At 33.9% G+C, this 27,238-nt stretch overlaps 1 protein-coding gene across 3 annotated transcripts; it reads right to left on the bottom strand.

Annotated features, from left to right (window-relative positions):
* Positions 1 to 124: 124 nt before the first annotated feature.
* LOC111310323 (lysine-specific demethylase ELF6-like) lies at positions 125 to 13,501 on the bottom strand. 3 transcript variants are annotated; one of them, XM_022909655.2, is made up of 7 exons: positions 11,817 to 13,501; positions 11,418 to 11,496; positions 11,147 to 11,214; positions 10,072 to 10,222; positions 8,862 to 9,433; positions 7,640 to 7,837; positions 125 to 3,024 (listed from the first exon to the last, which is right to left on the bottom strand). In XM_022909655.2, exons 1-7 carry the CDS (start codon positions 12,958 to 12,960, stop codon positions 494 to 496), a joined length of 4,743 nt encoding a protein of 1,580 aa, XP_022765390.2. In that variant the 5' UTR covers positions 12,961 to 13,501; the 3' UTR covers positions 125 to 493. The 3 variants fall into 3 exon arrangements, with proteins under 3 accessions (XP_022765390.2, XP_022765389.2, XP_089604590.1); XM_022909654.2 differs by having other exon boundaries at positions 11,418 to 11,511; positions 11,817 to 13,464; XM_089748464.1 differs by having other exon boundaries at positions 7,640 to 7,852; positions 11,817 to 13,430.
* Between the last annotated feature and the right edge of the window lie 13,737 nt (positions 13,502 to 27,238).

Genomic DNA, 27,238 nt, shown 5'->3' with positions numbered 1-27,238 from the left:
GAAAAAGAGTCTCTTCCTTTTCTTTTGATGTTGATCTGCACAAATATAGATATTACCTAAACCTGCTAGTGTAACACATGAAAGTGCAAAAGATGAAACTAGCAAATCTATGAAAGAGGGGAGATTGAACTCCTGCCAATAATTCCTGTTTGGGGATTAGTGATTCTATCCAAAAGGGTTTACCGTGGAACAATCCAGAGAAAGAAAAAAAAAAATTATGAATTTTTTTAACTTGAAATTGTAAGAATTTGAATCCTAATCTCTAAAACTAAAAGTCTCTACCAACAATCCACACAGACTATTGATGAGAAGGATTTCCCACTATAACTGCATTCAAATGATTGGAGAATGCCCACTTACAAAAGGATCAATCTAGCTCTAACCCCTACCTAGTCAGAATCCCTGAGTTTGTACATGATTCTGTACACCTCTTTCGGCCCCAGAGCTACTCGCCCATACATTATAGATGGAACCTAACTATAATGACAAACTTTCAGGCTGAAAAGTCCATATAATGCCCTGTTTTTCGTCTATGTCGACTAAAATCTGACACAAACCTGAAAGAAAGGCCGCAGCCTTCAACCTTGCACTGATAAGGTCGTTCTCCAGTGTGCACCCGTATATGCTCAGTCCTAGCCCATGCCCACTTGAATGACATGGAACAACCTTTCCATGGGCACTTGAGGGGCCTATCATCCTCATGGACTCGTTGATGTAGGATTGCATATTTGTGGGAGCGGAACTTCTTTCCACAACCCTCATATGGGCACCGATTGCGTTTGTGCAACCTCAACTCTTCCTTTGTCCCAAAATTCATATGGCAGCCTTCCAGGTCACATCTATGAGACCCCTTTTTAATTACTTTCTTACTCTGGGTATGAATTGAAGGTTTCCTAGTCTCTTCTGTTGGCAGCACTTCCTGAGATATTTTGCCTTCATTAACACTGCTTGTTGCATCTTTCTGAGCCCTTGGCCTCAATCCTTCACACGGACTTCTAATAAAGCCATTGTCGCCATCTTTTTCAGATGCTTCCTCCAGTTCTCTCTTCCTCTTTCTCCCATTCATGGCACTTGATCTGCAATTTGTCACAGCAGACTGAAGATCTCTATAATCTACCGATGAACAAACTTCCCCATCAACATCAACATCCACATTCACAGTAGCATGACTCTCTCTATGAGTTCTCGAGTACTTTTGGATTGGAATAGTAGTCTGATTTATAGGTGTAACACAGCAAGAAACAGATTCTTCCTCGTTTCTTTCATTTCTAATATCATTTTCATGTCTGCCATCATCTGCAGTAGCATCCGTACAAGACTTCTTTTGAGAACTGCTCTCCCTTTGAACCTCGGAGCAAGCTTCCATCACAATGGGAGTGGGCTGCTTGTCTTTGATTGGCAAATGGGAACAAGCGATAACTTCATCTCCACTGGTTCCTTTTGTAGCTCCAATTTCTTGCAACTCCTCAACATTGAAGGTCACATCAGCATGCGGGTCTTTTTTGGCACAAGGATTCTTAGAAATTACAGAATTTTCTTCCACTGAGAGACTAGTAGGCCGATCAAATTCCATTGGCATAATAGAACCACAGAGAAGTTCTTCCTTGCTTGCATTTATCAGGATTTCCTGCTTCTGTGCTTTGTTCTTAGAAATTGCACCATCACATGAATCTGCAGCAGCACAGGGCTCTGTTGGAACTTCAGATCTATGTCCCACTGTAATGGTACTAGGCCCCTTAGTCAGGGTGGGAGAACTAAAAAAAGGCTCAAACTGACTTCCACTTCCAGTGTTGGTTTTGTGCTGCATTTCATTTCCCAAAGATACACCACTGGAGAAATCCTCTGAACCCAAATTAGTTTTATTTATTACTTTATTATGACCTAAAATGCCCTCATTGTTATTTCTGCTGGCAGCCTCAGTTTCTTGCTGCATTTTGTTATCAGATGTCATACAAGAACAAATCCCTTCGTTCATACAAGATTTCTCAACAGTTATGTCCTCCAATCCTGGATCAAATCTTCCAGCAGATGGCTGAGCAGAATGTAAAATTGCTAAATTAGAAAGATTTATCAAATCATACCTGGCAGCCAGTTCCTGAAACTGTCCTTCAGAAACTGGATTGCAAATTTCACTAACAGTGGCAGTATTTTCCACAAATCTTTCATCAGCTGCAACAAGACAACATTTAGAACACTCGTTAGAAGGAGACATCTCATCATTCTCACTGGCTCTTTGCATAATCTTGATCTCACATTGCTTTTGAGAACTAGCAAAGGCTGTCAAACTACACGCTTCACCATCTGACTCCTTCAAAACTTTGCTCTGATCCTTTTGTACAACTTCAACAACTATGGTATTCTGGATCTCAAGCTGTGCCTGAGATGACTTGGTAGATAAAGATGAAAATAATATAGCAGACTCGCTTTTGAATTTTATCTTGGATTTATTTCCACCATGTTCATCAAGAAGTTGACATGCAGCAGAAGAATCTTCTCTTGGTGGGTCATCCTTCAAAAGTTCAAGGCCCTCACCTGCTCCAGTAGAGTAATCTGGTTTTCCTTTTTTCCTTCTTGAATACTGAATAATTTTCGGCTCATTTTTAGTAATGTTGCCATCTATCTTTTCCGCCAATTTTTTATCCACTTTCATTTCAACACTTTCACATGGTTTAGAGGGTGCTGATGGATGGTTTAGCTTACCCTTTGAACGAGATTTTCTCGACCGCCAGTTGATGTTAAATAACTCTGAACTGCTACATTTATCAGAGAAAAGTCCACTCAATGGCAGTGCATGCTGAACTTGCTTAAAGGGAGAGTTCTTTCTGACCTTGACACAAAACAGCAAGTTAACACCAAGTTTTGAGGTCCAGTCCTCTCCAATTTCATCATGTTCATCATCAATTGCAAAACTGATCAAGTTTAGATCCTCCTGGGATGCAGCATCCAATGGAACATCATTGTAATTGAAAGGGATACCAATATCCTCCGCTAGAGGTACTGCATGTGCCTTTATTTTCTGATAGTCTACATGGATCAGACGAAAGAAAGATGTAAACAACTAATTCATAACTACAATAAAGATGCAAGTATAAGAAATGCTTATTTCTAGATGTGGAAAAATTAAGAAATAAAACTGTGTGAAAAACTAAGAGAAAAGCTGAATGTATATTGAAAAACTGCTCATGAAAAATTATACAGGCACCTTAGGTTTATATACAACTAACTAGTAGGTAAACCAAGAAACTAAATCTTCCTAAAACTGATCTTTTAATTGAGGGATTGTCTATCCTAATTTTTTGTCCTTAATTCTAGGGATACAAATACTTAATTCTAGAGATACAAATATAAATATACATATTACAAGATTACAACCAGTTGCAACTAAGTGCTTTCCCACACTCCCCTTCAAGCTGGTGAATAGGTGTTTTCCATTCCCAGCTTGGAAATAATTTCTTGAAATGTTGCATTGCTGAGACCTTTAGTCAAACACATCTACAAGTTGACCCTTGGTTGATACATGCAGTGTACAAATCAACTCACTGTATAGTTTCTCCTTTATAAAATGTCGGTCTACTTCAATGTGTTTTGTTTTGTCATGTTGCACAGGATTGTGTGCAATGTTTATTACAAACTTGTTATCACAGTAGAGTCTTATTGGTCCATCCTACTCGATCTTCAAGTCTTCTAGGATAATCTTTAACCATAGTAGTTCACAAATTCCTTGAGCCATTGCTTTAAACTCTGCTTCAGCACTTGATCTTGCTACTATATTTTGTTTTTTACTCCTCCAAGTCACAAGATTATTGCCTAGGAAAGTGTAATCTCCTAAGGTGGATCTTTAATCAGTTACTAAACCTGCATAATCCACATCTGTATATGCCTTTAGAACTAGCCTCGAGTTTCTTTTGAATAAGATACCTCTCTCAGGATTGGCCTTCATATTCATATAGTGCAATACACAATAGATAACCTATAGGTACACTTCTTTAGGACTATGCATAAATTGACTTATCACACTCACATCATATGCTATATTAGGTCTAGTATGTGAGAGATAAATGAGTCTTCCAGCTAATCTCTAGTAAATCTCTCTATTTACAGCAACATCTTCATTAGCTTCTCCAAGTTTATGATTAGGATCTATAAGGGTATTTGCAAGTTTACATGCGAGCTTCTCAATTTCCTTCAAAAGTTCCATCACATATTTCTGTTGTGAGATAAAAATACCATGCCGTGAGTGAGCTACTTCAATTCCTAGGAAGTACTTCAATCTCCCTAGCTCTTATATCTCAAATTCTCTAGCCAAATACTATTTTAGAGATTCTCTCTCTTTTTCATCATCTTTGGTTACAATTATATCATTAACATATACTAATAAAACTGTAACTCTCCTTGAATCATAGTGCTTGATAAACAATATGTGATTTTCTTGACTCTGCTTATATCCCATTGCTAGCATCACTTGGGCAAATCTCTTGAACCAAGCCCTAAGAGACTATTTAAGGCCATATAAAGTCTTTTTTCAGCTTGCATACTTTGTTTGTTTCTAGATGACTTCCAAATCTCAGTGGAACCTTCATATATATTTCTTTTTCCAAATCACAATGTAGAAAAGCATTCTTTACATCAAATTGTTGAAGCTACCAATTGTAATTTGCAACCAATGAAAACAAAATCCTAACTGTATACATCTTGACAACTGGAGCAAAAGTTTCCTCATAATCCATTCTATAAGTTTGAGTGTAGCCTTTAGCCACCAACTTGGTTTTATACCTTTCAACAGTACCATCTGTTTTGTATTTTACAGCGAAACCCCATTCACACCCAATTGAAACTCTACCAATTCCCATGTCTATTTTTTCCCTTCTTTAGCCTTCATTGCCTAGAATCGTCTTTGGTTAAACCTTTACTATCAAAACTCATTTTAGTCATAAGAAAAACAACCATGCCAAAGATAGCAGAATCTGCCGCTATTACCCAATTTGAGGAAATGACAACTGGTAAAACCACCAAAACAAAGAGAGTTGGACAAAGGAGAGATTGAGAAACTAAAAAGTCTATTGAAAACTCTCAAAAACCTACTAGGGTATGTTCTTTGGGTAAAGTCTCTAGTTCAGGTAAAACTCATGGATTAAATATCTTGGTTAAACTTATTACAAGTTCTTGAGTCATTGACTCAAGAGCCATAGACCATATGAGACATTCCTCATAGAAGTTTAGTACATATATCCTGTATCCTAGTAACTACAATGGCAGGATTAGAAGATGTTCAAATAAATCCCTCTTTTGTTCTTAAAAATGTTCTTTCATATTTCTAGATTGTCTACTAATCTAAATCTATACAAAAACTTACTAGAGACATGAACTGCAAAATGACTTTTTATCCCTCCTATTGTGAATTTCAAGACTAGAGTTTAGGGAAGAGGATTGGACTTAATAAGGAGAAGGGTGGACTATACTATCTTGAGACATCAAACAACACAAGTATTATCAAGAATACTTTAACTTTTGTCATTTCTTTATGAAAAATCTAGCAATAAAGACAAAATCTGAGTTTATCATTTTCGTCTTGGACATCTTTCTTTTGAAACTTTGGAAAACATGTTTCCTTCTTTGTTTAAAAGATTAAATGCCGAAAATTTTCATTGTGATGTTTGTGAACTTGTAAAGCATAAACGTGTGTATTTTTCAGTTAGCAATAAAAGAAGTTCTACTCTTTTTTACTTGATTCATAGTGACATATGGGGTCCCTTTACAATTCCTAATATTTCTGGTGCAAAGTAGTTTGTTTCTTTCATAGATGATTGTACCAGGGTCTCTATGATATTTTTACTTGAATCCAAATCAGATGTGAATACTGTGTTTTTAAGCTTCCAAAACATGATCCAAAATCAGTTTGCAATAAAAATCAAGAGATTTAGGTCTGATAATGCAAGAGACTATTTCAACCAAAGTTTATCTACCTATTTCCAAAAAGAAGAGATTATCTATGAGTCATCTTGTGTTAATATTCCACAACAAAATAGAGTGGCAGAAAGGAAAAATAGCCATTTACTAGTCACAACCTGAGCTTTATTTTTTTAAGAAAATGTACCGAAATTCTACTGGGGGAAAGCTATTCCCATTGCCACATATATTATAAATAGGTTACCTTCAAAGGTTTTGAAATTTAAAACTCTTATGGAACTATTCTCACAATTCTATCTCAACTTTAATACCACAAACAACCTCACACTTAAGATATTTGGTTGTACCTCATTTGTTCATGTTCATAGTCATAATAGGGGGAAGTTGGATCCTAGAGCAATTAAGTGCATTTTTGTGTGGTATTCATCAACTCAAAAAGTATATAAGTGCTATCATCCTCCTACCAAAAAATTTTATATGTCTGCAGATGTCACTTTTGAAGAAAGTAAACCATTTTTTACTCAACCTTATCTTCAGGGGGAGACTTCATTCATGGAATATAAAAGACTTCTTTTTGCTTGATTTGTGCTCCTCTTCAACATTTTCACTCAATAATTCTTCTAAATCCAAACCTGTTTCTTTTGAGTCCAAGTCAAATACAAAATTTGAGTCTAAACCCATTCCAAACACAGAAGATGTGACAAAGGATAATATTGTTCTCGATTCTATGAAGGAATTATGGGTGCACTCAAGAAGGAAAGTTCCAGATCCTAAACCAGTGCAAGTCCAAGAACCTGATCCTAACTCTGGAAATGAGGTAACCACAATCTTTGACTCTATTTTTCAAAATGAGCATGAATCTCCTAAAACTATAACTAGTGATTATGATTGCCTATTGCCATTAGGAAAAGAACCAGAGAATGTACTAAGCATCCACTATACCCAATCTCTAATTTTGTTTCATTTGAAAAATTCTCACCATCCCACAAAAATTTGTGAGCCTAAACACTATTTCTATTCAAACTACATTATCCGAGGCATTATCCAGTAAGAAATGGAGGCAAGCCATGAAAATAGAAATGGACGCCTTAGAGAAAAATAAGACTAAAAGATTTAACAAGATTTGGCTAGAAACACCTAAAATAAAATTCAACAATGAAGGTTGCAAAAATTTTCTTCCCAATAAGAGCCTAAAGCTCTGATACAATGTGAAAAAATTAAGAAATAAATTTCTGTGAAAAACTAAGAGTAAAACTGAATGTATATTGAAAAACTGCTAATAAAAAATTATATAAGCACCTTAGGTTTATATACAACTAACTAGTGGGTAAACTAGGAAACTAAATTTTCCTAAAACTAATCCTATAATTAAGGGATTATCTATCCTAATTTTGTGTCCTTAATTCTAGGGATACAAATACTTAATTCTAGAGATACAAATATAAATATATAGATTACAAAATTACAATAAGCTATAAATAAGTGTTTTCCCACACTAAATAGAATGATGCATAGCAAATACATATTGAATGGTTGAATACCATGTAGCAGCAAGTATTATAGGAAACACACAATAACTTGTGTTAAAATATACAAAATATAGCTCCCCCCCCGGTTTTCTTTCATTTTGAAGGATTGTTTATAAGAAAAGGAATGTAGCCTAAATGTACTTGCTGATCTACTAATTTGATGTAGAGAATAATGGGGCAGACAGATCTAAAGTCAATCTCACCTGAATGGCAAATTACCAGAATTTTAGCTCCACCTTTGGACTGCAAAAGCTCCTCAACTTGAACAGCATGCTGCAGGCAGAAAATCCTAGGCCTCAGATATTTGTTAGAAGTATCCCATCCTTCAGAAAACTTAGTTATTGATGTTGCTGGCACATCCTTGTAGGGTTGAGATAGATCAGCAACATGATTAACATTGTCTGCAGAACAAAGCACTAGTTTTACTTTAATCATTGCTTGACAGGCCCAAAAAGGATGTGAAGCAAATTGCTCCTATTCAATTAAATGCTTCGATTGTTCTTCCAGGAAAACAACTATAGAATCAATAGCAAATAACCCACCCTATTCCACAAAAGCAGTGTGCATTTTTCCATTTGGACCGGTTTGTTTACTTAAAATATCATGATAGTATACATATAAAATCAAAAGCATGGAAAATGTTAAAGGCATTTATCTATATGCAGAATGCATTTATGAGACTCAGGATTCTGTATCATAGACAGCAAATGGCATCTCTAAGATAAGGAAGAAAAACAACAAATTTTCAACAGATGCTTTTATAAAAGCATTGTGATAATCAGAACATGACTACCAAATTGTACATAATATCAAAGGATCAGCATAATTGTTTTGTAATAATTATGGCAATGGTTCTGCATACATCGGGTGACTTTACTTAGCCCAATAATGAAGGGAAGGAGCTGCTTTGAGGAGCTTTGAGACAGCCACCAGCAAATCTTTAAGATCAGCTAATTTCCAATTTTCAAGAATTACCTTATCAATTTAGCAGACCAGGAGGTATTAGTATTCCCTCAAACAAGGCATATCTACGGTGAAATAAGTTGAAGTTATAGGAATATAATCCAAACATATTGCACCAAAATCAAAGCTTAATTTGGGATGTTTCAATCATCAATTTACAATAATATTGAAGATTTATTGTTACTTCTGTGCAATCTCTATGTTGTCCTTGGTTAATGTATAGAAATATAGTTCTAATATAATGTTCAAAATGGGTGGTTAATATTTCAGTTTAACAAACTGTCTTACAACAATAACCAGTATCATCATTCTTACATTCGTTCCAGGTTTATGGCAACAGATATTTAAGCAATAGGAAAATAATCCTACCATGTATGTGAAAATTAGAGAGGAGAACATGAAGTCTGAAAGGAACTGATGATAAATATGAGAAACAACAAATTTCAAAAATGGGTCCCATACCTGAAATTGAGTCCTCAACAGGGTGATTGAGACCAGGACATGAATGAGCATTCTTAGGTTCCAAAACTGTTGGACCTTGAATCGAAAGATGATCTGCAGATAGAAGTTCCATTGTTGCTCCGTCAGATGGTTGTACCACAGACATAAATGGATAACCCAGAATTCCACAAGCCACACAAGCCAATGTCCCAGAATCAACTTGAAAATCACATGTCAAATCATCATTCAAATATAAATAATTCATATTTTCCATGTACAAGCTCATCTCTTCCAAGAGATTATTTTGATTAGAATTATTTTCACAATGACTATTGGAAACATTTTCTTGCAGTTTTGTAGAAACTGTAGCAGGTCCACTGGGCAATTCAGAATCTTTGCTTGTATAAGGTAGTAAATCAGGGTCCCATATTATTGCACGATAAGTTGATCCTCTTTTAAGAAGAACAGATAACAATTTATTTTCAGTTAACAAATCTTCTATAAAAGCCTTCTTCACTAACACCTCCCTTTCTTCCTTCCGGCGATCTCTCAAACGAGAACTCCGAGCACCTGGTAGAAAGGATCTTGGCACCCTGGAATACAAATAAGGAGAAAAAAAAATTGAGAAACAACAAAACAGCTCAATACATATTATTATAACCAAAATTTAGAAAACTGAAGCAAAGCACTCCAAAGATTTATTACAAATTCTCTGTTCACTAGAACCACCAGTAATTATAAGAGTATTAGGCTTGATGGAATTAACAAAAAAAGATGGCATAATTGGTGAGTTATTTAGGATTAAGTGCAGTTGAATAAACTGATTTTAAAAAATGTGCCATAAATTTGGTTACAGTCTGATCTAAAAACTAAAAGCACAGTTAGTTTTGTGTCTAATATTAGTCTTGTCAGAACCAAAACTAGAAAAGATACCCTGCCTTACAAGCAATTTAAGCCAAAATCACTCTAAATCTAGCCTTCTGTCCCTGCATTGACAGACCAAACCTTAGATTACTATACCCAGCCTTAGAAATAATGAACTTAAAAACTACACAAATCAGACAGCCTACAAGGCCTATTGTTGCATTTCTCAATACGCTATCTGAATCAGGCAACCCTCATCCATTGACCTAAAAATACTAATAGTATAAATCTTTATTGTGTTCATTTCAGAAGTAACAGGTAAAGAATAACTTCAGTCAGGAGTTTGCTTAAATAAATACAATCTGACCTTGAGACAAAAGACATGGTCAAAAGGTATAGTAGCTGCTGATGAGAAAGCATTGGAAGATAGTTCATAGCAGCTCTACGAACTGCAGCTTCTTTAGCTACTTGAAGCCACTGTGGAGTTCCAAAGTTTGCAGCTTCCCCACAATTAAAACCTGCTTAGCAAAAAAATGACCATGACAATTGATGAGACTTAAAATGTGAAAACAAAGCCTACAGTAAATTCTTAGCCACAGTAACCAGATGAGATGAACAAACAAAACAACAGACTCCAAGCATAATCCTCAGAGCAGAATAAAGAGTTTGGTAATAGGTTGTCTTTGACAATATTGGGACATGCCCAATGACATATCGGTGCAGATTCGCAAAGACCACAGCAAAATATCTCTCCTCATTGTGGAGGTGTTTGAAATAAACATGCATATTGATAACTTCTAGTTGGTCCGACTTCCAGTTCCAAGGTAACATCACATACATTTTATGGATCTTTGCAAATAAGACATCCTCTATTAGAACTCATTTTAAGTACCTTTAAACAATCTTGTTAACAAAATCACCATCAGCAAGACCTTGCTCGTTAATAATAACTAGATAACCTCATCCCCCACCCAAACCAGATCAAAACACTTTGTCAATGATGTCCTTCCTACGACCTCAGTCTTGCTCTTCCTCCCCCCCCCCCCCCCCCCAAAAAAAAAAAACCCCCCGGAAGAAAATTTAGAAGAAAAAAGAATAGAAAACTATTATTCTCTTAATTAGCATAGTCATTACTTTACGAAAACGGCCAGAGGAAGCGAAACTCATCAATCCCCTACTGAGCCCTAAAATTTTGTAAGTTCAAGTATTTTCGTTAAGTCATGCCTATTATTTTCAGATCATTTACGTGAATTAAACCTCACTATCCATGACAGGTATGTTTAACCAGAAAGGAAATTAGAAAATCCTTTTTACTTGAATAAATGAAGCCATTAAAGAACCAACACATTCACTTAAGTTTGGGACAATTTCTATTTAGTAGTAATAATTGTGAAAACCAGCAACATTCTTATAAGGGTGAAAACCAACTATAAAGCAATTACCGTGGCTGAATCCTACATGGTAGGCTCTTGGAAAAGTCACAACAAATTCACCAGGATTCTGTATTAACCTAAAGAAATGAAAGAATAAAATGAGTAGAACAACAACACATTCAGAAGAAAACACCAAATGGCAGACTCTGTTGTACAGACCAGACCTCAAAAATTTTCCTAGTATGGGGATGTTAACATTCTTACATCTGTGAATTTCAAAATCATTAGGGAGCAAGGGAGACCAAGGATAAAATAGTTCAAAAGACTACTATTAACTCACCTACAACAAGGAATGCCAGATGCGACAATCAACTCAGGTGATAGAAGAGTTGTCTTCTCACCCAGTAATGACAGAGCAGCTGGTAATAAGGAAACTGAAACTGAGTTAGAAGAAAGATATAAAAGTTGCAATAATCAACTAAGATCCCGTAGTTGTCAAATATTTTACCAGAAGGGAAGTAAGCTAGACATTCTAAGAAATTAGCAAAAATCACAATTCATGAGCCTGCAACATAGTCTACAACTGGTAGGCAATAAAATTGAAGCAATTCCAAATTAGAAAGTCCAATTAAATATCAACTATAACCCCTAAATCATGAAATAAAATCACACCATCTGTTCTCAGATCCCAGCACCAGATAATGCCCAACTTAATATGAAATGAAAAAAAATGACATACCTAAGCGGTCAATATTACCACCATAAGCCTCAGTGCGGATAACTTCCTCAAAAGAAAATGCATAATCCCCAGGAACAGCATACCATGTCTTTGAAGAGCCAGTATGAAGAAAATTCATGCTGTGAAGCTCGTGATCTTCAACATGCCAGGCAAACCAGCTAAACAACATCCCAATGTAAACCATGGGAGAAGTAACGCCAGGAATATCATCAGGCATAAAACGTGTAAGTGAGCCAGCTGAGCGAGCAATCACTTGAAGGTTCCAAGGACTGTTTGAAAGCTTCCAACCAGCAGTACCTTCTATATCATTACTAGCATTTCCGCTCTTCTGTTTAGAATGAGAATTTCCATCTGATGCCATGGTTGACAATGAAGTAGATGACTTTGGTGTTTCTAAACATGTATCCGGATCACTTTTAACAGAACTATTTTTAATCTCATCAATATGTGAATTCTTTACAGTATGTATCTGATCTTTCTTGCAATCAGAGATTTCCCTCCTGTACGACATCCTCTTCCTTCTCCTCCTATGGAAATACTGAAATTGACCCTCTGGTTCCCCGAAACCTGATCCAGGGACATCATTAGCATATTCCACATATATAGGCTTTTCTGAAGCCACCTTCCAAAACAATGCCTCTATATGCAATGGAGATACCTCCTTAAGCACACCCAACAAATTCTTTGCAAAAGTCTTTGACTTGGACTCAAACTGCTCCAATGTATAAATCTCCCCACTTTGCCACACTTGCTTCTGAACACCAAATTGTGGAGTACTAGCCACCCCTTTCATTCTCTTCCCACTTTGTCCCAACTCCTGATGCCGAGTCGTAAACACTGCCCTTCCTTCCCCCTCATCGACACCAGTATCCCCAGAACTTAAAACAGAACCAACATTCTTTGATACATCTACACCACTTCCTAATTCTGGACACTTGGACAAAGACCTATTCAAGTTGTCAAAAACATACTTTTTTGATGGTTTTGGCAATGGTGGGATAATCTTACAAATACCATAAGCACCAACTTCTTTCTCAATCTTTGATATATATGCAATGGGGTCAGCAAACTCAGTATCAGTTGGCCTAAATTCAGGTGCCAATGGCAACCGTTTAAGCCATTTTGGTATTTCCAAATTTCCCATTTACAACAAAGATTCAAAACAACAACAAAATAAACCAATCAAAAGCTAAACCATTACCATACATTGTTCATGGTAGTTACAAAGTAAAGCATAAAAAAACAAAAACCTAATTCTCTAAAACCCAGATTCAATGCTTTTTACATGTTTGCTAACATGGGTTTTTCTTGTTTCCTTGTTTCCTTCAACAGAAACTACATACAGTTGCAAACTTTTAAGGTTAAAAGTTAAACTTTTTGAGTGAAAATTCTATCCAAGAAATGGGGGAAGAAAAAAAAAACCTTGGGAGCCGCTTGAATTTCTTGACAGTACTCTTCACAAGCGGCAAAGAACAGAGAAAGAGAAAGAAGGATAGGATTTGATTAACTCATTCTGTGCAAGTTAGCAGGGTAGTGTGAAAATGGGCAAACGTGCACAGTAGGTTGATGCAAATTGTGTGGACCGTACGATTTTTGGTGCTGTGATAAGGTAAGATGATATATGCGAAATAAATAATCAGTTTTTATCAGTTTTTATTGTTGTAAAAACAAATTGAGATTTTTCTGGTATGATATTGGGCCACTGTTTAGGTTAAATTGTTGATCTGTACTTTAATTGTAATAGTCCAAGAGGGTAATATCGGTATTGTGTTGTAACGGTATTATCTTACAGGCAGTACAAGTATGACTCACACTGGTGATGAAAGGAATATCGAAAATCTAAGAAATTCTGTTATTTTTCTCTCTCAAATTTTCTATTTCACTTATTGCATCATTCGTTCTCTGTGAACTAGTCCTGAGTTAACTCATTTATTCAAGGGTTGCATCAATGGCATCAAAGCCTTCTTTCTGAGCATTGCGACAATCATGGCGAAAGGAATTTCTACTCGGCTTCAACGAGATGTTTCCAACGTGCAAGGTGATTTGCAGCAATTTGAGAAGACAATGGAAGAAAAGTTGTTGGAACTTAAATGGAAAATGAAAGAGGAATTATCTGCACTTAAGCAGGAGGTCAAGGGTGATTTCAGAAAAAGTTTAATGGAATTCTTAGCAGAGCGAGAAGTAAAGCATCCTGCAATTGACTCTTCCATCATCAGAGAAAGCACTCATTTTTTGTCGTGGGATACCGGCAACCAGACTTCTCAACAGTAGCTTAAACCTAGTACGATCTACTGGTTCTAATACGTTTAGACTGTTCAAGTTAGAATGCTCAAAATTTGATGGAGATGATTTTAAACTGGATCAGTACTTTGAAGCGAAGCGAATTCCTAATGAATCAAAGGTGCGTGTGACTAGGTTGAGTTTGGAAGGGAAAGCACTTTAGTGGATCAACACTATACTAGGTCACAAGGGGGTTTCGACAGGATGACTTGGAACATTTATGTGGCTAGTATGAATAGAGGTTCGTTTCTGAGGAATTCGAGGATCCCATGGCAGAATTGGTGGAACTCAAACAAACAGGTACAGTTGAACAGGTAACTGTTGCTAATGGTAAAGATGTGTTTACACAAGGCATTTGTCAAAATGTTACTTGGGCAGTACAGGGGAGTGAATTCAAAGCTGATCTTATGATTTTACCTTTAAAAGGTTGTGATGTAGTTTTGGGAGTCTAGTGGTTAGTTACACTGGGACCCATACTGTGGGACTTCAACAATCTGACTTTGCAGTTACAGATGAAAGAAAAATAGGTGACATTACAAGGGATTAGACCCATAGAGGTGCATCTGGTTAGTGAAAAACAAACCAAGAAGCTTTTGCAGTCCTTGATGGTGCACAATAGTTACAACCTTTGCACTCTGATGAGTTATAGAGGAATACATGTGCAGTTGAAAATGATTACGGGTACACATTAAAGGCAAGATGCTATTAATTAAGGGTTAAATAAGTTACTAAAGGAGTATGAGGAGCTATTTGAACTGCCTACATGTCTGCCTTCAAATAGGCCCCAAAATAACAAAATTCCCTTGATGAAACCTAGGTTGTGAGAATTAGGCCATATCGATATCCATCCATACAAAAAGATGAAATAGAGAAAATGATAAAAGAGATGTTAGCTTCGGAAGTACTAAGGAACAGTAATAACTCGTTTACTTCCCCTATAGTTATAGTGAAGAAGAAGAATGGATCTTAAAGATTATGTGTTGATTATAGACAACTTAATCAGTTAACCATCAAGGATAAATTTCCCATTCCCCTAGTAGAGGAGTTGTTGGATCAGTTGGCAGAGGCACGTGTTTTCGAAACTGGACCTATGATCAAGTTACCATAAGATTCGTATGCATGAAGCTGATGCTTACAAAATCGATTTCAGAATACATGAGGGCCACATGAATTGTTAGTCATGCCATTCGGCTTGACTAATTCGTCATCCACCTTTCAAGGCTTGATGAACAACCTTTTCAAGCCCCATCTGAGGAGGTTTGTTTTGATTTTTTGTGATGACATTTTTGTGTATTCTGATAATTGGGAGTCAATAGTTGCAGCATCTAAGAATACTTTTTGAGATTCTCAAAGTGAGTCAGCTCTTTCTTAAGAAAAGCAAATGCTAGTTTGTTGCTCAGGAAGTGGAATATTTGGGGCATCTTATTTCAGGGGAGGAAGTGTCCATGGACAAGAAAAAAGTCTAATGTGTGGAATCGCCGAGACCTAAGTCCTTGAAGGAGTTGAGAGGTTTTTCTGGGATTAATAGGTTACCATAGAAGGTTTTATTAAGGATTATGGAGTAATTGCTAAGACTTTAACTGATCTATTAAAGAATGATGCTTTTACATGGAGTGATAAGGCACAGGTAGCATTTGAAAGGCTCAAAGTAGTCATAACTACTGCTTCTGTGTTAGCATTTCCAGATTTTTCTCAAGAATTTGTAATAGAGACAGACGCCTCTGGCATTAGAGTAGGAGCTGTTCTCTCTCAGGGTGGCAGACCTTTGGCGTATTTCAGAAAGGCAATATCTCATAAACATCAAGCTTTCTCTATTTATAACAAAGAGATGATGGCTGTCTTAATGTATGTCAATAAATGCAGCGCAAACTTGGTGGGAAGATATTTCAAGATAAAATAAGCCATTAAAGCCTTAAATTTCTATCTGACAAACAAGCTACTACATCCGCTCACCATTTTTGGATCACCAAAACGATAAGCCACGATTATGAGCTATGTTACAGAAAAGGGGTTTCTAACAAAGTGGCTAACTTGTTTTCTAAAAGTCTACCTGAGCCAGAAGGAAGTTTAATGACACTCTCCTTTATGAGTACAGATTTACTTTGAAAAATTGTTCAGTCATGGGAGTTGGATCCCCAAGTACCAAAGGTAGTTTTGGCACTTAAGGATTCCCAAGGTGTTCATTCTAAATATATCTTGCATGGGAATTTGTTGAAAATGAAGGGCAGATTAATGGTGGAGCTACTGTAATACTTTCATAATAGTCCCACTGGGGGTCATTCAGGTGTACAGGCTGCATTGAATAGGATTTTCAGTGTTCTTTACTGGAAAAGCCTGAGAAAGGAGGTTCAAAGGTTTGTCAGAGAGTGTTCAGTTTGCCAACAACATAAATATGATAATGCAGCCAGTCCTTGGTTGCTACAGCCACTTCCCATGCCAGATAGAATGTGGGCAGACATCTCTATGGATTTCATAGAGGGGCTTTCTAGGTCTTAGGATAAATAAGTGATAATAGTAATGGCGGATCAGCTTAGCAAGTATGAGCAATTCATTACACTTGCACACCCATTTACTGCCTTAACAGTAGCTCAAGCCTTAATGGATCAAGTTTATAAGCTCCATGGCATGCCCAATACTATTGTTTCTGACACAGAAAAAATATTCCTAAGCAATTTTTGGCAGGAATTGTTTAAGAAACACAGGATAACTTTTAATCTCTCAACAGCGTATCACCCCTAATCTGATGGACAATCAAAAGTAGTTAATAGGTGTCTAGAGACTTATCTGAGATGTATGACTAGCGAGAAACCCAAAGAATGGAGTCAGTGGCTTTCTCTAGCAGAATAGTGGTATAACACTAACTACCATACTGCTATACACACAACTGCCTATGAAATTGTGTATGGTCAACCAGCACCTATACACTTGCCTTATTTAGCTAGGGATTCCATTGTGGAAACTGTTGATAGAAGTCTTCAAGCTAGGGAAGCAACGATTTAAATGCTTAAGTTCTAGCTACATAGGGCTCAAGTAAGAATGATGAATGTAGCTGACAAAAGGACTGATAGAGAATTTGAACAAGGGGAATAGGTGTATTTTAAGCTACAACCTTATAGACAAAAGTCTGTTAGCAACAAGAGCTATCTAAAATTGTCTGCCAAGTATTTTAGTCCTTTTCAGTTTGTCAAGAAAATTGGGAAAGTGGCCTACACTTTACAATTACCCCCTGGATTTAAGGTGCACCATACATTCCATGTTTCCCAGCTTAAAAAACACATTGGTACTATTCCTACATAAGTCCAGCTGCCGTTGGGAATGATGGCACCATCAATAAAGAGCCTTTGAGGATCATCAAAAGAAGGATTAGCCAAAAAGGAAACAGAGTTGTGACTAAGGTTTTGGTTCAATGGACCAACACCTTTCCAGAAGATGCGACTTGGGAGGTTTTTTATGATCTCCAGAGGAAGTTTCCAGCCTTTAATCCTTAAGGACAAAGACTTCTTACAGGAGAGGAGTATTGATATATGCTAAATAAATAATCAGTTTTTATCAGTTTTTATTGTTGCCAAAACAAAATGAGATTTTTCTGATATGATATTGGGACACCGTTTAGGCCAAATTGTTGATCCAGTAGTGGTTTAGTTGTAATAATTCAAGAGGGCAATATCCGTATTACGGTGTAATGATATTGTCTGACAAACAACACAAAAATGATGCACACTGGTGATGAAAGGAATATCGAAAATCCAAAAAATTCTATTATTTCTCTCTCAAATTTTCTCTCTTCTCTCCTTCACTCATTGCATCATTCTTTCTCTGTGAACAAATCATTAGTTGACTCACTTATTTAAGGGATTGTAAATAAGATTGGGTGTGTAATAATAATATTAGGCCACTTGCATATAAAAATTAATAGAAAGGGACATCTAAGGTGTATGTGTCCTACATGGTATATATGAATCTTTATCTCTTGATCAAAAGGTATAGAATTTAGAATCTTGATTGAGTTTATGAGACCTCCAAATTAAATTATGTTTTTTGGAGTAAAAAAAACTGTTTTTAATATATAATTTACATATTAGTGATGAAGTTATTTTATTTTATAAATAAATTTATGAGCTTTTTTCATGGCACTTTAAAATTTTTATTTCTTAATAAGGATTCTTCATGTCAAGTTGATGAAACAAGATTTTTTTGATAATTTAAGGGGGATCAATTCATCAAGGATCACTAAGAATTTTTTTTTTAAGTGAGCTCAAGGCAGCATTTTTATTAATTAAAAAACATATCACTTACAAACTGAAGACCAGTTTTGAAAAGGAATGTTTAGCAATTTTCTTACCTTTAATATGATAGAAAGTTCTTTCAAAAAAAAATTTGATAGAAAATTGAATAAAAAGATATTGAATCGACCCAACATTCGAATTTAAATTTGAATTCGAATGAACATCATATGAAAATGTTGGATGTAATATGCAATTTAGAGCGAAAAAAAAAAAAAGAAAAAAATTAAGGAGAAAAAAAAACAAGAGTTAAGAGAAAAGTTAAAGAGTTGATGCAATTGTTAAATATTCATCTATCAAAAAATTTTATTTTAAAAAATAAAAATAAAAATAATTTATTTTGAAAATAAAGATTTTTAAGTACATCCTTTTGAGAAAAAGCTCTAAATTTGTATAATTATCACATATTCATTCAATAATTAAGTAATTGTATATCTTTTAAATTTGTTTATAAAGTTAAAATATTCCACCGTGAAAATGTAGATATCATTTATACATATACATGCATACGATTTCCATCTCGTAACTATTAAAATTTTTTAAAGTTTGATTATCTCTAAATAATTATTAATTGAAATTTGAAAAAGTACTTTTTCAATACTTTGAGAATATTAGTTTTTTTATATTTGTTACATTTTAATTTAATAAATTAAAGTAAAAAAAGTTTGATTAAAAAATTAAATCAAAACAGTATTTATAAGAAAAAAAAGAATAAAATATATTAACTATTGCAGTCACTACATAAGTAGAAGGGAAAAAAAAGTAAAAAAGGTATTAAATTACCCATTAAATAAATAAAAAAATTAATTCGAAATATATGACCAATTTAAATTTAGAAGTCAAACATTTCATGTGTAGAAAATGAAAATGAAATATATATTTATCATTTTATTTTTTTACCCACTTTTATCAATTCATTTAATGTTTCTAAACTAGTGATATTAACTCCATAAGTGGCATTATATAACATAATTATGCTTATTTAAATATTAAATTGTAAGCTTAACAAATTTGTAAAATTACAACAATGTGGTCCTAGACCAATGCGCTAATTCTGTCATTAAAAAAAAAAGATAGGAAAATTATTTTCTTTATTTTATTGTGGGTTGCATATAAAAGAAAAAAAAAGTAACAAAATATTTTTTTACAACTTTTCATTCAGTACTTGAAATTTTTAAAAATAACATAGCCAATTATTACCTAAAAAAAAACGTGAAGCTTATAATTTCTCTTAATTTTTTTAAACTATAACCTCTTTTATAAAAAAAAAAAAAATTTTATTCTTATTATAATATCAAGATATCTAAAAATATCAATACTAGGATATTTTCTTAACTTTCATCAAACATTTTGTTCAATAATTTTTACGTATATTTATGGATAAATCTACCTTTCTTTTAAAGAAAGTGACAAGTCTACGTTCTAAACAAGTCTATATTTTACTTCACCTTGAACGCCAAAAATATTTCAATGATCATATCTAGATCATTGAGTAAAGAGGCTAATTATTGAAATAATTCCAGTCCAGCAATTTCTTTACAAAATCTTTCACATGCTAATTTACAACCAGTGGGATGGCCTCGAATGTCCTTCATGCACTTAGGATGGCAGTCGTCTACACAAGTAGTTTATGCGATCACAATCAAAGAAAAGATCATTATCACTACCAAACATATGGTTTCCTTGCTGCCCATTTTATTTTTCACATTTGGAAATTTTGTTTTGATGAATTTCTCAATTTTCTGTTTCGTTATATTTTTTAATGTTGTGAAAATATGTTGGAAGAATTGGAATATTTATAAGGGATTCCAGTTGATTTTTTTTAAAGTGGTTTTAAGTGAATCATGGAGGAAAATGAGGTTTGGGATTGGGAAATGAGAGAAAGTTTCAAAATTTTCTAATTGAAGTAAAGTATTTCCATGGAATTTATTCTCAATTGCAATTCCACTCGATAGATTTATAGTAAGAATAAGTATTGTTTTCAAAGCAAAAAAAATTAGATTAATTAGTAGAAGATGAGTATAAATTAAGAACGCAAACCATCTAGTCGCTGCATCAGAACAAGCAACACTCTTAACTCTCAAGTGACCAAACAAGAATCAAATTCCCATGACTTAGAATATAAGCACAAAAATACAATGTATTATTAAAATTTGCAGGAAAGGAAACGTTAAGCATAAATAACTTGTCTCCCCCTACAATTATTATGTTCTATTTATTGAGCTGGATTCCCCATAGGAAGGAGGTTCCATTGTTCATGTTTGAACAACGAAGAATAACCATTCCATTCGTGAAGAAGGTGGGCCAAAACATATTCACATTATTTCAAGTTGTGGTGAAAAATTTTTAATCTGCTGATTGGAAATAGCATACATCCGGAGCTGGGTTTGCAATTCTATGTCTACTCATTTCCGGTGTGTGGCCGGTATAGTTTAACGGCCAAAGCGAGTGTACGATCAAACATATTAAAGATTGTGTCATATAATCGTCTGTTATAACATCAAACACAAACACAAATGAACATAATTAACTGAAATTATTATTGCCTAACATTACCTATGGATGGTTCAAACCATCTAAATATAGGCACAAAAAAAATTAATAAAAAATACAGAAAATAGATAAAGTGACTTACATTATTTCCAAATAAATCCATCAAGATTTTCTTTTGTTTAACAAAAAATGACTGAATTTACTAATACAAGTTGATTTTTTTTCAAGACAAATAAATAAAAAGATTTAAGCAACTTAAGGTGTTAGCAAATTCATGCACCTTAATTTGCATATATTTTTGGCTGAATATGGAGAGATTAATGAATTTGAGAGTTGTTTTCGGGCATTGCGATTGAGGATATGAAGTTTAAAGCTTGGCGTTTTTTTTTTTTTTTTAAATGTCATTCCCAAATTAAGGAAGAAAAAATATATATGAATTTTTTTAATAAAAGAAATCACACATTCGCAGTCAATGCATGCGAATGTGTGCACACACTACTATACAACCTGTATTGGCTCACCTAAGATATGTAAAACTAAGGGTATAATCGATTGAGTTTGAATCGATACAATATTAAGTTCAAGTTCGATTCAAAATTCGAAGCTTCAAACTCGATTCGAACTCGATTGAGTTTTTTTTTCTAGCTCAAACTCGACTAGAGATAGAAATCAAGTTACTCGAACTTGTTTGATTAAGCTCGATTAATATGTAAAAACAAGTTCAATTTTATATACGATAAAAATTTGATTATTTGTACTCGAGCTTGAGTTCGAGATATTTTATTTATTAAAATAATAAAAATATATTTAAATTTAAAAGTTTGATTAGACTCGCGAGCTACTCGAACTGAGTATAAGAATGCTCAAACTCGACTCGATCGATGAGTCGAGCTACTTGAACTCAAGCTCAACTCGATAATGATCGAGCCGAATTCAAGTTTTAGTCGAATTGAACTCAAATAACTTGCGAGTACTAATGTATCATTTACACTCCTATATAGAACCAGGTTGCAAAGGGCAAGGGCCCATCATTCGACAAAGAAACATAAACCATATGACCTCAAGGTGATTTTGTTAGTGCAGAAATACACACCAAAATTTCTCATTTATGTCCCTTAATTGACCATCTTTCTAGTCTTACTTAAGTTGGTAAATAGGTACATGTCAATCATGTGAGAGATAGAAAGAATGGGGATATGAATAATTCCAATTCTACTAAATTGATTTTATATCTCCTAATTGATCACTTAAGTTATCTTATAGGCAAAAAGTTAAATTTAGATTTTTTTTTCAAAATTGTACTTAATCAATAATCTGATTCAAATCTTTGAATTCACGTAAATTAAAGATAACAAGAATTTTTTTTTCTTTTCTCCCTTTTGATCTTGTAAACACCAAATTTGTTCGGGTCTCGATTTAAATTTTTTAGTTTTATCAAGTTTGCAGGCCAAAGCCTAATTTTTTCTTTAAGCTTGAGCCCATTGTTGTTGTTTCATTTTTACTTTTTGTTTTTATTTATCAAATATCATTTATTAATTAAATAATACAAAAATACAAACAAAAAACAAACAAAATAATAATAATAAATAAAAAACTAAAAAAACAAACAATTAAAAAAAATAGAAAGCAGGGGGCTAGTGTACACCACTGCTGCCGCCACCTGTCCAGCCCTTGTCCAATCCCTTCACAAGCCACCAAACCAGCAGCCCTTTACAACCTACCCTAGCCGCACCTGTAGCCACCCCTACAACCACCATCTACTCTCTTTTTGAAGCTCTTAAAAATCCCCCAAGACAACCAAGCACCAATCCCTCCCCCACCAAACACATTACTCTCAAACACTTCTTTCCCTTTCCAAGCTTTGGTTACCTGGAAACACCAAGTTTGAACACACTAGAAACCCCAAGTTCACACACCCAGAAGTCCTAGTCTCTTCCATACTTAGAAACTCCAAGCACACACACCCAGAAACCCCAGTTCCCCTTCACCCAGAAGCCCCAGTTTCCTGCATCTAGAAATCCCAAACCCATACCCAGAACACAAAAAAAAAACCAAAAAAAATAAAAAATAACAGTCCTCATTGTAGGGAGGAACCCAATGCCGAGCTACTTGCAAAAACAAAGAAAACACATCAGTTTTAGTTTGAAAAAAAAAAAGAAGAAAAAGGGAAAACATAGAAACTTTAAACCCTGATCTATGACAATCGAGACTGTTTTCGATAAAAGAGACTAGATCTAGAAAAAGGGCATTGAATAAAATTTTTGAAAATTTTTTTGACACTTTTTGGTGACCATACGGTGGTCGATAACTACCGACGGTGACAATAGACAGTGGTCGCTGCGTGGCGCAGGAGGCCGGGGGCTAAACGCCTATAAAGCCCTTAGAGCTCTCCCTTTTTCTAGCAAGAAGGATAGAATGAACTAAAAAAATTTTTGGTTTTATATAGAAAGCCAAAGCCCAAAACGACACCATTTTGGACCAGGGGAGGATCCACGCATGCCCATGACCTTACTTATGGTCCGCGCATTCGACCCAACCATCCATCTTTCAGCCAACCTTGAATCGGTTCAATCGAACCGATAATCGAACCACCTGAACCGTTGACTGAACTGCCTAACAGCTCAAACCGTTGACTGAACCGCTAAACTGCCTGAATTGACTGAATCGACGTTGACTGGACCATTGATCGGTTTGATTCAGGTAATTTGTTTATTTATTTTTTTATTTATATATATATATTATTTATATTATTTTGGTTTTATTATTATTATTTATGCATGTTTAATACCTCTAAATTTGTTAGAATAAATATTTTTATTTTATAATAATAATTGATAATGACAACAATAATAAAAAAAAAGAATGATTTCAAATTTTTGGTATTTTTTTCTTTAATGATAATGACCTAAGTGTTAAATAGAAAATTATAAAATGATTATAAAATAAATTAGTAATAAGAAAATTTTCCCTACCTAGATGTTGGAGGGAACTTAATCGTATCTTAAATAATGATAAATTTACCTAGATATTGGAGAATTATTATTTTAAAAAATAAAAATAAAAACAACAACACTAAATAAATTAGTAATTGTATTAATAATAAGTTGTTATAAAAAGAAAATATAGGAAAAATTTTAATTAATTTTTGAAAATTATAAAAACCAAATTTGCTTCAAAAATTCACCTAGATATTGGAGATTTTTAAAGAAACTTGCATTTTCTCTAAACCCTAAAATCTAAACCCTAAATTTCAAAACCCTAAAATCAAGACCTTAAACCATTCAAACCCTAAAACTAAACCCTAAACCCTCCAAACTTCAAAATCAAAACCCTAAATCCTTCAAATCGTAAAACTAAAACCTTAAACCCTTTAAACCCTAAAATAAAAAACCTAATCTTTAAACCCTAAACTTTCTAAACCCTAAAATTCAAGCCCTAAAATTCTTTAAACCCTAAGACCAAACCCTAAAACCCTTGAAACTCAAACCAAAATCCTAAAATCCAAAACTCCAAAATCTTGAAACCCCAACCTTTAAAACCTCGGTCGGCCCATATCTATATTCAAAACCATTTCGAAACTCAAAATATATGTGTAAAAATCTCAAGTGGAGTAATTTGTTCCTGAATGTCGCATAGATGATAGGGTATTTAGGAAGCTTTATTCCATTAAGTTTTTTATGGTAGTCTTTAATTCGTTTCAACAATGAGGTTAATAACTAATTAATAAATAAATAATATAATAATAAAATGGGATCTTAAATATAAATAGTCATACCTAAACTTTGCCTATATATTAGAGAGCTAAGGTGGTCTCATTATATTTAAGAATCCAGTTTCAATTTTGTATTCCATCATCATACACAGCATCTATTGGCTTGCATGCATTAATTTGTTATTGTTTGCACTTGTTTGCATTTTTTTTTCTTTAATTGTTACTTGTTATTTGATAATACCATCATTTACTTTTTTTGCACAAAATGTTTTTTTAGTTTACTTACTTTTAAAATTGGATATTATAAAATAAATCAAAAATAACATTTCAAAGAAAATAATTCTTGATACTTTGCCTAGATATTAGAGAGTCACCAACAATTATCTTCTATAAAAAATGTTACTTTCATTTTAAGGAATATTGTATTAAATCTCAAGCGAAAAGAGTTACTTTAAATTTTGTCTAGATGTTGGAGAATTTTAAGATAATTCTTTAACTTAAATATTTTCTCAGTATTTCTAAATAAATAGTTAAATTTATTTTTTTAGATAAAGGGAATTTGTATTAAATTTTAAATTAAAACTATTTTATCCAACACTAAAATAACGCCTAATTAATTGGTACAAATTTATAGGCGTTGTAGAGGTGCTAGTTCTTTGTCACACATAACCGACTCTCGAACCCAACCTAGTTTTTGTATACTAAAATTTATCTTTTTGATAAATTCTAAACATGCTTTTATAGTTTTATTAAAAGATAAACTTCTGAGTGGCCAATCACACCTTAAAAAAAGATTAGTGGTGACTCTTTCCATTTTTTTTTTATTTTAAAACTCTTTTAGTCGGGTGGTCCCAAAACTGTTACGACAGCTTGACGACTCCACTGGGGACTTTTGAGAGTCAGGCCAAAATTTTAATTATGCGTTATTAATAGTTGTTGGATTTAATTAGTTTTATTTGATATTTAATTTAATTCCCTTTATTTTAATTTTTCAAAATATATATACAAGTTAATAAATAAAATAAATTGTATGTTAGCTATTACTTTATTTTGATTATATGTTTATGATTTATTTGTATTATTTTGATTAATACATTACTTTGCACATACTATTCATATTCACTCGCATGCATAAGCTCTAAACCTGAGCTCTTTTCTTTTTAGAAGGAAGTGAAGTAGCTACGCTCTCGTGAGGTGATAATCTCCGTATTTGCTAGTGAAACACTTCCACTCAAGTTGAACCATTTCCATTCATAGCCGATAATGGTTGAGGATCGGGATGCCTTATTAGTCCGGTGTGGATGCCATTGAAGAACAATTTAGGAACCTTTCGATGAACAAATCCTCACTCAGCATATAGTGAATCTTAAGGGACCAACCTTCAATAGAGCATTGCCTTTTTGTAGAAATACAAGAAAAACACTTTCGTAAATATTTTTTTTCTTTTGACATGTATTTCATTCCTTTTGTAGTTATCCAAAATTTACATTTTCATAAAATATTTTAGAATAGAATGAATTATTTTTAGCATTATCCAACAAGCAAAAAACAACAAAAAAAAAAAAGGAAGGCAAAAAAAACATTTTCAAAGATTAAAGGGTTTTATCAAATTTTTTGTTTATTGGCCAAATAAAGATTAATTTTCAAGTCATAGTTATTCTATGTCCAAAAAGTGTTTTTCATTCTAAAATTTTTTTTTTCTTTTTCAAATATTGTTTTATCTTTCACATTTTTATTTGATCTTCGATGTACCCCTATCCCATTCTCATGATAATAAGATAATACATGCATTGCATTTTAACCACGCCAATGTATAGTACTTGCATCCCATGTTATGCACATATTGATAAAAGATACATGCCTTCCATAAGCATCTTAATAAGTAGTGCGCACACTCCATTTCATTATATATTTGAAGGTAGTGTCAGTTTCACTAGGTTGACAAAACGCAAGCATTGCATTTCATGTAAAATATAATGTACACCTGATAGGTTCATGCATTTCATACAAGTATGTTACATTAATTATAGGTATATATTTCATGACTCATATAACATTTCATGCATATGGACTCATGAATGGTAGGGTTTTATAGAACCTGTGTTGCATCTCATATCACACCATCTCTAACATTACATTCCTTGCATACACAATCATGGTCGACAAAATCTTATCATTTGGGTCTTATACATATAAAACTTCATTGTCTTAAGCATTTATGCATTCCATGACATTCATTAAGCATCATTGACACATTCATGAACATGCTATGTGTTTCGTGTAAGTTAGAAATTATTTTTGTGGCATTCATTCAATAAGGGCAGTAATCTAAAACTTTTGGTCTAAGTTTCAGAATAAAATATCTGTCTTGGTGGGAATTAAAGTGGCAAAATGAGAGATCAATTGAAAGCAATGATTAATGCTTTGGAGTTGAATCAAGAGAAATTTTAGCTCGAGCTTCAGGCAATGAAATAACATATGGCTCAATTGATAGAAGTGGTTAAAGGTAATGGTGGGGTTAGGTTTGTTCCTCCTCAAGGTTCGTTGTCACTTTCGATTCTATTAAGTTAAGACCAATCAACTTCTGTTAGTTTCAGCATTTTTCTCGAACATACTAAGGCATTGGGTGATTTGAATAGTGATCAAGGTTTGAG

Source organism: Durio zibethinus, chromosome 19 (genome assembly GCF_047325235.1).
Source record: "Durio zibethinus cultivar Kanyao isolate XHJ-2024 chromosome 19, ASM4732523v1, whole genome shotgun sequence".
NCBI lineage: Eukaryota > Viridiplantae > Streptophyta > Magnoliopsida > Malvales > Malvaceae > Durio > Durio zibethinus.
This window is presented reverse-complemented; position numbering and strand designations above follow the sequence as displayed.